Genomic DNA, 11,183 nt, shown 5'->3' with positions numbered 1-11,183 from the left:
TTTGAGGGGCGTGGGGATAAGGGTTATTTTATACATGTATTGACTCCTGAGTCATAGCAATCAATGGTCGAAACAAATCGTATATCCATAGACATTAATAATTAAAGAGGTACTGTTATAGAACAGCAGTTAAATTGTGAAGAGCCATTTCATAATTTGCCCACTCGTAAATCTTATTGAAAACTGAGGTCTGCAAGAGAGAAATCTCGGAGGATGAAGATCTGTAGATTGACGAGTTAAATCAAAGCACAATTTCAAAGTACTTAAATTCAACCCTCTTCCCTGTGAGTGTCCTCAGACTTTCTCTTCCACTGCGGTGCCCAACACCAATGTGTTCTAGGGACAGTCCACTTGGTGGCAGTGAAGATCTGTTATCCAACAATCCCTGGTTCTTGCTGGTAGACCCTCCATGGCTGGACAGTCCATGAATAAGGGTTAGTGAAAGCACAACTGAGTGCTGATCAGAAATGACTTTGTTTTGATTGAAGCTGTTTTTAAGAGTTGTCAAAGTAACCATGTTTTTTCATGTTGACAGTTGCACAGACAACTCAACGATGGTTGAGCAAATCAGGATTTCCCTCTGTGTTTTCTGAATTTATTTTTCATGGATTTTCTGTTTATATTTCTTTTGATTTCATGTATTTTATCGCACATTAAAACTTAATCAGTTTTATGTCGTCATGAATTGGAATGATATGTATATTAGTTTGTATTAATTCGCCTGCTCGTGTGAAGCACTTTATAATCAAAAGGTTTTCTTTCAGTGCAGAATATGAATTGGCCTTTTTTAAGGAGAGTCACTAGGGGGCGCATGTGATCCCCAGACACTCCAATGTTCATAAATCTTCAGGACTTTTATTATGAACGACCAGCAGCACCGGAAATGTGTCGACCGCTACTTCCGCTAAGCTAGTCCTTGTGATAAGCTGATGTTTTGTTTTGAGACAGTCTGGTCAGGCTTGTAGGTAAATCTACTTTTACTTCACTAACTGATCACTGTACTTTATTCTCTGGTCGACAGCGTAGTATTTGTACTTATCTTATATTTTTCATATAAACTGTGATCCGGGCTAGCATGAAGCTAACGTTAGCATGCTTCAGGAATAATACAAAGGGTGAAAGAGAGGTAGCTTAGTTAGCTGCCACATTTTAATTAAGCCACTTTTTCTGGTTTCACAATTAGTTGCGGACCTTTAATAGTTGTTAAAAACAAACTGCAGAATTTTGAAAAATGAAGTTCAGCAGTGAAAAGCTGCAGCCTACAGCTGTTCAGAAGTGTACCCACGGATACTTAAAGTCTGTCACAGCAACTATGTTGTACTTCATTGGATTTATTTCTGCCTCAGACTGGCTGTGTTTGTAGAAATCATTTTTACTTATATCTTTTATTTTGAAAAGCTTGGACAACTGTAAACCCATACTGATCTTTAAGTCACTGTCAACAGCAGTAGTATTACTTAGTCTCTTATTTTTTTAAGTGGAGGGATTTCACTGAATTTGTATCTTATATCTTCACAGAATCTGCAGGAAGTCAGTTGTCTCACTCTTCAGAATAAACTCAACATGTCTGCGGCAACGGATGCTCAAGGTAAGAGGGGGATTCTTATAAATGAGAACAACACCATCATTAGATCTTAATTATAGTAGAATAGTTGATTGATTTCTTTTTAAATCAGTCCCCTTTAATTCAATCAAGCTGCACCAAGTGCCACACACACGTAGATATCAGTTCACTAAATGTTCCTCGTTTTTATTTTTGTCATCGACATGAATTATTCCCTTGAAAACTCTGAAAATGTTAAAAAAATGCCATACTTTCCATTGTTAAAGAAGAAGAAAAAAATACAGGATCTGTCCCCTGATTTGGATCCACACCAAAATTTTAATGGCTTCTTCCCTGACCCTTTTCACATCTTTCCACCAAGTTTTGAGGAAATCAACGCACAAATGGACAGGGGTGAAAACATAAACTCCTCGGCGACGGTAATTATTGTCCATTTCATCCTAAGCCTGTCATTGTCCATCTCACAGGCTCAATTATATTATTGATCAACAAGGTCAATAATAGATCCGCTGGATTCATATGGAAGACGCTGACCTTGTTATTCGATCACATGACCAATCCACACAAAACTGTTTCCTCAGTAATTCCTGTTCTTATCATGTACATTCACTCATTGGGGCTTCATGTTGCTTTACAGAAAACTGATCTCAACAAGTTCCGTGCAGTGTGATACACATGTGCTGCACATTTGAAGTTAAGATAAGATAAAATAAGATAATCCTGTATTAGTCCCACCATGAAGAAATGTGCTCTGTTGCTGCACTGAAGAAGAAAGTAGAAAACATGCACCAATATTAAGTAAGTAAACATGCAATATAAACACAAGGAAATATAAAATAGAATGCAAATATTATATACAGTGTAAACAGAAATGTGTACAGTATGAGCAGAACATCTACGGTATACAGTCAGGAAAAAGAGACAACTGCTATTTCTTGACTACAGATGCAATTTGTGGTGACAACCTGTCATCTGCACTTCCCCACAGCAACCCCACAGCCGGTCATTTGTGAAGTCTGTGGAACATACTTTGAGACACGACGAGGACTGTCAAGCCACGCCCGTCTCCATCTGCGGCAGCTCGGCGTGACGTTGTCAGAGAGCAGCGGAGCTCCCATTGAGCTCCTCTACCAGCTGATCCAGGAGAGAGGTGGTTCCTTGCCCGATTTCAAAGCAGACTCCTCCACTCCTGAGCTGAGCCCCCTCAAGAAAACAAGCCAGCAGGATTCCAGGTCTCCCTCAGTACTGGAGGAAACGAGTCCTTCTTACAATCCAGGGGTTAGAGTCATGACATCTCCCCACAAGATGGATCATCAGGGATCTCCAGTTAGATTTAAAGAGTCAGCAGCCACTGTCCTGCCGTCATCTCCTTCTGCTCACAGGCTCTCTGAAGGCAGCAGCTCGTCATCCACAGAGCACCAAACCCCAACCAAGCCATTGTGGGCACCGCTGGAGACTGATGCCCCAATTACCTTGGGTACGGCAGAATTCTGAATAATTGTCTTAAAGAAATGTTGTAAGTAGCGAGGTGAGTAGCTGTTTGTGGAAGACAACTTCAAGTACCTATTTAGTGTAAATATATGGCTGTAGATGTAACATTTCCATTTTAACCAAGTACATCTCAGACCGTGTTCAGACCTGGTATTAACATCCATCCCGAGTGATACAATCACCAGTGGTCAACGCTAAGTTCAGGTCTGAACGCACTTAAATGTGTCCTGTGATCCCTTCACTCACAGCACATTCAGAGGTGGTCTGAGATGCATGTGGCCATATTTCTTTAGCTGTGTGAACACAATTTCATCTTGGGTCACATTATGAAGGAGCACCTACTCAACTGACGTCTCTGACCTCCTACAGTTTGAAAATATTTTTAAGCTTCTCAGTGTCAATAAATTGATTTGTTTTAAGTAAAAAACACAATATCAACACTGACCAACACATAATGACTGACTTTCTTAAATTGAAATTATCTTTCTTCACAACTGCATGCATTCATCCTTGGATTTCTCTCCCTTTCTCATTCACTTGCACAGACCCCCCCACACTCACACACAAACATCATCATCGCACACATCTATGAATGCAAACTGGTTAAAACAACATAATTTATTCTTTTCAAACACAAATAAGGTGCATGTTTGCATATAGAGCAGGGAAGTGAGATCAGATCACAAGTTGTCACATGAGACACATTCAGGACACATTTTAATGCCCTGTGAACTTCAGGCTGTTAAATTATGATCAGATCTGTCAGGATGGATGTAAATATCAGACCCTCAGTACTCTCCTGCTGATGTGGTACTTTTCTCCCATTATTTTCTCCATTCTTTCAGCCTCTGACAGCGCTGAAGAGGTCTATGTTTGCCAGCTTTGTGGCTGTTGGTATGAGACACGAAAGGGCCTGTCCAGCCATGCTCGGGCCCATCTACGTCAGATTGGAATCCCTGACAGCGAGATTAAGGGCAGCGCAATTGATTTTCTGCACCGGATTATGGAGGAGGAGGACCTGAAGCCAATGAGCACTAAGCAGCAGGAGCTGCTCACCACAAACAGTGCCCCTGGGTCCTCTTCCAAACGTCCCTCTGAGCTGACCTCTCCTCCTGCATCTCCTCCAAGCAAACGTCCCAAACCGTCAAAAGAGTGCACCTGTATTCTGTGCGGGGAGAAGTTTGAGAATCGTAAAGGCCTGGCCAGCCACGCTCGCTCTCACCTGCGTCAGATGGGGATGACTGACTTGATGGGGAAAGGCTCTGCACTCGACACCATCCAGGAGCTGGTCAGCAGTGGAATGTTAGAAGCCGTGCACCCCCCCAAAACTAACACTGCGTCCAGCTCTTCATCAGTGCCATCAACATCCCCAGCCTGTCCGCTATCCCCAGCTCGGTCTCCAGCTCCGAGCCTGTCACAGCGCCCTGTGAAGAGCATTCACTCTCCTCCACCTCAGGTTAATAAGGCCCCAAAGGCAAAGAAAGGCTTCCGGCTAGCAGTGGACCCCCTCCTCAGAAAGCTGAAGCCAGAGCCTGTGGAGATTGAGGTATCTGTTCCACCGGAGAACACTCTCAGCAGCTCTCCTCAGAAGTCGCCCCCTGCTCTTGTTGCTTCAAAGCCTTTGAGTGCAGGTAAAGCAGGCAGCCATATCTTCGTAACTGCTCAGACACACTTGTTTTTTCAAATGTTTGTTTGTACGTATCCTCTCTGTTTCCTCCCCAGACGTACAATCCCCTCCAACCGTCCTTTGTGACTTCTGCGGCCAGCTGTTTGACACCCGCAAAGCCCTGTCCTGCCATGTCCGCGCCCACCTGCGGCAGCTCGGCCTCACCTGGTCGATCAGAACGTCGCCCATCGACCTCCTCAAAGAAGTCATGTTGCATGGTGAAGAGGGCCTGAAAGGTTCAGCATCAGGCAAAGCCATGTGGAGCCCTCCTGGCTCCAAGAAGCCCCTGGAGCGCTCCCAGTCGAAGGAACCAGCCTCCACCAACTGCACCTCACCTCTTGATTATTCCATGAAAGAGAAATCTCCGTCTGGCAAGAGTGGGGCCTCGTTCCCTGGTAAGACATTCAACACTGCAGAGCAATAGATTAATTCTTTGGGTCATATTCCACTGAACAAAGTGTCTTCTTCAATTTATGTTTAAGAAATAACGCATGTATGATATGACAGGTAGACCGGCATACACAGGCACTGAATTAATCCTAAGTACACTCTACTGAAAAAATAAATACTCCAAAAATGTGTTAGTCGATACTTGAAAATAGCGCCCAGCAAATGCCGTCAGAGTCGCATTTGTTAGGGTTGCTCACTTTATTGTATCCGTGGTAGCACCCACGTTACTAATGATCAATATTCAGTCTGACACTGCAGTTATAAAGTAAAGTATCTGCTCCACGCAGCAGCTGAGTGACATCACAGAGTCTTATCACATGATGACATGGGATTTGACAGACAAGGATGATGAGGATTTGGTGATAATCAAAACGTTGGATATTTTAAGGGTCTAACATCTTGAGAACAGAAAGGTCAGTGTGTTAGAAAGCATGCGACTCAGGTCACATTTTTCTGTGTGAAAGCATCAGAGCCAGAGAGAAAACTAATTGAGCCTGACACATACCCAACTTGTTTAGGTTTGTTTTGTCCCCGACACACATGATTATTACTTGTTTCCCCAGATTGCAGATATGTGCAGTGTAAAATAATCAGTCCAGGCAACATGAACGACCCGAACCCCATATTCATTTCAACATTTTTGAATGAACCTGATATTTCCCACTGGGTTCAGATGGTTCCTGACGGTTCCCAACAGGTGGGGTATCCACACTCTAGTTTGAGAGAGAGAGAGAGACCAGTGCAGAGTGTTCTGCACTTAACAGCGAAGATACAGTACAAGGCTTCTTTTAGGTTTTATTGAAAAGTGGACTGTGACAGTTGAGGTAATCAAACACTGCAGACAACTTCAAGTGCAGAAGAGTCTGAGGCTTCCCCCAGTAAAATCTAATGTTACCGATCTCCCTCAGCAAACAGACACTGAGCCAACACACATCTGTTCTTGTCTCTTCTTGTCGGGTATTAACGGTCACACCAGTGTTGTCACAAGTTTATTATCTGATGTGAAAATGTCCACACCTTGCATCCCTGATGTCTGGTAAAATCTGTGCAGCAGTCTTGGGAAATCACTGAGACTTCAGAAATTAATTAACTCTGTTTTGTGACAAGGATTTGGCAAACGGGACAGAGTGCATCAGATAGGAAAAATGCAGTTGGAAAATAAGAAGTCAACACCAGTCATCTCCTTTAATAACTCAGACTTGACTGTATAGGTTTTGCTTTTTTCCATATAGTCTCACTCCATGAGATCCCAGAATGCAGAAAAACAGACTCTTGTCATTACTCAACTGTCTTTTCTAACTATCTATTGCTGTTTCTACGTATGTGCACCAAAATGCAGATACACATTTCATGGCATTGTGTTACAGTTGAAATCCCTGAAGGCAGTTGTGGATCAAGCCAGTTCATTAGATAGGAGTGTACCACAAATGTCCATATTTATGCATTTCGAACATGGCAAAATGATTTGTGAAACTCACTAAATTGGTAATACATGACTAATACTCGTCTAAAAATACTCGTCCAAAAAAGTGTCTCATCTTCTTTGTGTCAGACACATCCTGTGAGCTTTGTGGGTTTAATTTTGAAAACCGCAAGGCCCTGGCCAGTCACGCGCGGGCCCACCTCCGACAGCTTGGAATCATTGAATGGAAGGCAGACGGAGCAACTTCGCCAATTGAGCTCCTCAGTGAGTTGATCCGGAGGGACCCAATCAAAGTGGCAGCAATAACCCGACGCTACCGTTCAGGAGACCTGTACATCAAGAAGGTGAGCTGAGCTCTAAAATGTGTTGTAGAATAAGTGGTTCCCAGTCAGACTTGGACACATCCACAGATGTATTAAGTACATTCTCATTGACAACGTATTATTTTACTTTCAGGTCCAGAAACCTGCTGCTTCGCCCTCTCTGTCCACAGACTCTGACTCTGTGCCCGGCAGCAGCTTGAAGCTTGAGCACAGGGCCGGCAGAGAGAACTTGGGCATCATGGCAGGCTCATCCAGACAATCGCAAGGCCACACACGGACACTTGCAGGCCACAGCAACCCTGGTGTGCGCTCACCAAGGGGTGAGAAACGAAAGGCTTTGGAATATACCTGGATACAGATATACTGTAGATGGTAAAACAAACTTTTTTCTGCATGTCTCTGTAATACCTCTCTGTGAAATTGCAGGGGTCCATCCGCCCAAACACACAGTGGCCAGGGGGGGACAAAGTAAGGACACCAACTCCCAGCAACCACCACGGTCTGGCAGCATCCCTGCTATGCTGCCAAAGCCTCCGCTCACTCCGCTGGTTAAGCTGGTTGGCAAAATCTACTCACTCAAGTGCAGGTCAGTCTATCAAGCTCAAAATGACATTGTCACTGTATAGTAGTAAGTGAATAATAAACAGGTGAAGTCCTTCATGATGGAACGAATGTCAAGACAAGTCCATCAGCCCATTGAGATTATCAGCAGCTTGATTTGTCAACTTAACTGTGTGTAGGAGAGGTTCATACTGCAGTATATGGAGATGAATTCTGTGCATGAACTGATTCCTTATATTTCTATTAAGAAACATGTTGGTCTGGAATATTTCACTTTTTAAGTTAATTTATTTAGAACAAAAGATACAAAAATGGATATGACAAAGTCAGACCATGGTTTTAAAAGTAGTGTTGGCTCTGAAACACATCTTCTTAATGTTCTGATAACATAAATAAATCTGGGGGAAAATAGCTGGTGGCTGTGGCCCCCACAGGACGATGATAAACATGACAGGTCACTGTCGTACCTGTCTGTCACTTACTGTCCTTGTTTATGTGTTTTAGGGACTTAGCTTTGACCTCCACCAAGGGCCCTATCTCTAGATCTGTCCCTTTGTCCGGATCCATGCCAAAATTCAATTGATTCTTATTTGACCCATGTCCCATCCCTCCACCAAGTTTCGTGACAATCTGTTTCATAGTTTTGCATAATCCTGCTGAAAATCAAATGAACAGAGGTAAAAAAAAAAAAAAATAGATTGTGTTACAACAAACCTGTGAGTCACAATTCACTTAACTAAATATTGTCAATATGAAGATAAATAGTAATTACTAATCGTCCTCTCGTACACAAGATGCATCCATTTGTTTAATGACATTATTTGTTGTGCCTCCGTTTGGATGAAACCTGTCTCTGTCCTGCTGCTCAGGTTCTGTGAAGAGGTGTTCCACGGCCCTCTGTCCGTGCAGGAGCAGTGGATCACACACCTCCAGAAACACATCCTGTCTTTGGGGTACAAAGGCAAAGAGTCTCCTCCTGCTGCACCGGTGGCAGCTCCTGTACTTGTGGATCCAGTCGCTGTCTAGTCGATAAGATCTCTCTCTAATTCATATCATACATGATCATCATTTTAACCATGTCAGAGTGGACAGGAAGTGCATATGTTGAGGTTCAATATCATCAGAAAAGTGTAAAATAGATGTTGCTGTCTTAACCTTGAGGTTGCAAACATGAGCCATATTAGAAAGCAGGGGATATTAATCCACTCAGACAAAAACCAACAGATCACAACACTAATAACAAGGTGTTTCCGGAAAAAGTAGTTCCTCATTTTGCCGATCAGTGCTTTATTTCTCCTGCCCGTACATTCCTTCCATTTGTATCAATGATAAACGTGTTCCAATGTGATCGATGTCACAAATGAATAACGCATCCCACAGTAAGAGGACGTTCTGAGCTTAAATTAGATTTTCTGTTTTTGTTTTTGTTCTACTGAGCAGACTGGCACGATCGTCATCTCACTGTAATGTAAGATTTCTCCTTTGAAACAAGCCTTGTTTTAAAAATGTACTTTTTAAGTGTTTTACTTTTTAAATCCGCTACGATTTAATTTATCTGTCAAACCGAAAACATTTAGGACTGAAACACTGACACCAGAACTGGTTTAACCTGGTCGACATAAAAAACGTGATGTAATGTCATCAACCATCTTGACCATAGACTCATTGTTTCTGTACCCATATCATGTTCAGGAATAATTGATTATCACAAACTGTATCAATTTCTTTTTTAACATCATTTTGTGGATTAAATTCTGTCTTGGATGTAAACACATAGTGTATGAAACATGGTTTTTATGAGCGTGCACAGTTTTCACTGTAAGACTAAATATTTGTCTTAGCCCCTTCTTTTACTAATTTATTGAAGAATTTTCTGTAAAATTCAGCACACAGATTCTCATGTTTGCGATCAACCACATTTATATTCTTATCTTTTTATTTACATTAATCTTTGCCTGTTCTATGTATTTTTATAATTTTTAGGGCATTTTATACTTTTCCTTAGTAGAAAGATTGCAATTGACATGCAACACAGATCCCACATGACAGTGACAATATCTGTTTCAGATTTACTCACTCAGTCTTTTGAGAAATCACTTCCTGATCGATGGTTTTATGGTTTTATTTAATGGAGTTATTTTGAATGATGAATAATTATTTTTAGACCTAAAAAGTCTTTGATATATTAAAATCTTATGCTCTAGGTCTTAAATACCCTTAAGTACGTCTTAATTGTGTCAATGTTACTTATGTTGCACTTTAAAATATGATTTTCATTTTTTCTACAGAAAAAAAAAAGATATTTACTTTAATAAAACTAGATCGATGTGAAACTGATACCTCAGTCTACACCCTGGATCAGAATTTATCTCTATACTTGACTTTGCTGTGGGAACGTGGCTCTGTCTATAGTTTGAGAGATAACCTATCAATGGTTATTCTCTACGAAGCTACTTCACTTTATCTTCAGTTATAGGGAAGTGTAAAAATATCTGGGACTATGATATTCATTCATATATGTCGTAGTTAAAACCTTGTTGAAACCTGCAGAAACCCTGTTATTCCATTCTCCCTTTTACTTCTCATCCAAAACCTTGTTGTTGTGTCCAAAGCTTATTTATCATTTCTAACTTTCACACTCAAGCCGACCAGGATTTAAGAGTGTTGCTGTAGAAATATTTTAGACTTTAACCCCTGGACGTATCTCTCCACAGTCTCGCCAACAGATTGCTGCTCGTCTGACGGCGCCTGTATAGAAAAAAAACGTTCCACTGTTTATACATTCTTTACAAAATCAAGTCTAATCAAGTGTCTCCTCTGCCAGATTGGAATTAGACTATCTCTCAATTGCGTAAACCACCAATCTCAAGTTTGTAGACGTTTCCGACGATAACATTTCAGTTCCTCGGAACATTGTTCTCTTTAAAATTGTGGAAAGAGCTGAGAGAGAGAGGCTGCACATGTTTATCTTCAAAACCAGGATGTCACAGACATAAGTGTGCAGTGTGCAGCTCCTCAGCCCTGGACACGTTTGGGTGCACCTCATGCGTCTTGATGCCAGCTGCAGGGACTTTAAAATCAGTTTTAAAATATCAGTCCTCAGAGCAAAACATCCCTGAGCCGCTGTCCCTCGTGTCCCATAACATTCACAGTGTGGCTTCCGATGTGATTCCCTCTTCCCAGGGTCATCAATGTGTCTGTAAAGCGTCGTCAATCTTACGACCCGTATGGATTCTGCAGTCAAGTCCACTATGTTTACTGCCCTTGGATGCTCTGTGAACTGCTCAGCTCAGGGAACAAGGTTTAAAAACTGCACACGTCCATAAAATATGATCTGCCTCCTGCATTTGCTCAGATTCTCACAAAACATGTCAGTTTTTACATTCTAATAAATTACTGAACACTTTATTATTCAAATTTCTTTATTACTATGTCCACGAAAATGAAAGTGATATCAGATGGAAATCTGTAAGACTGATGAAGTGTCTCCTCTACTTCACTTTCTCCTCCTCGTGTTCAGGTTTAAAAAAATCTGTTTTTCACTGAGAAGAGGAAAATCTTTCTTTTTTTCCCCCTCTTTAGTCTTTACTGCTTTTATGCATTAAAATACAAAGAAATACAAAAAAGAAACAACCGTAAAGGGTTTACATTTTTAATTTTACACTTTTCAGTGCAGCTCACCTTCATCAGGATTCTTTATTTAAT

General features: G+C 41.5%; 1 protein-coding gene across 7 annotated transcripts; it reads left to right on the top strand.

The window, feature by feature from the left end:
* Positions 1–853: 853 nt before the first annotated feature.
* Positions 854–9,248, top strand: wiza (WIZ zinc finger a). Of its 7 annotated transcripts, none has more exons than XM_020084441.2 (11): positions 886–965; positions 1,519–1,588; positions 1,926–1,983; positions 2,202–2,362; positions 2,553–3,041; positions 3,901–4,686; positions 4,778–5,116; positions 6,724–6,938; positions 7,051–7,237; positions 7,344–7,503; positions 8,348–9,248. In XM_020084441.2, the coding sequence occupies exons 5-11, from the start codon at positions 2,852–2,854 to the stop codon at positions 8,502–8,504; spliced, it is 2,034 nt and encodes a 677-aa protein (XP_019940000.2). In that variant the 5' UTR covers positions 886–965; positions 1,519–1,588; positions 1,926–1,983; positions 2,202–2,362; positions 2,553–2,851; the 3' UTR covers positions 8,505–9,248. The 7 variants fall into 7 exon arrangements, with proteins under 7 accessions (XP_019939998.2, XP_019939999.2, XP_019940000.2 ...); XM_069530560.1 differs by having other exon boundaries at positions 910–961; XM_069530557.1 differs by lacking the exon at positions 1,926–1,983 and having other exon boundaries at positions 888–961.
* Positions 9,249–11,183: the final 1,935 nt, after the last annotated feature.

The sequence above is a fragment of the Paralichthys olivaceus genome, chromosome 8 (assembly GCF_024713975.1).
Source record: "Paralichthys olivaceus isolate ysfri-2021 chromosome 8, ASM2471397v2, whole genome shotgun sequence".
In the NCBI taxonomy this organism is placed as follows: domain Eukaryota; kingdom Metazoa; phylum Chordata; class Actinopteri; order Pleuronectiformes; family Paralichthyidae; genus Paralichthys; species Paralichthys olivaceus.
This window is presented reverse-complemented; position numbering and strand designations above follow the sequence as displayed.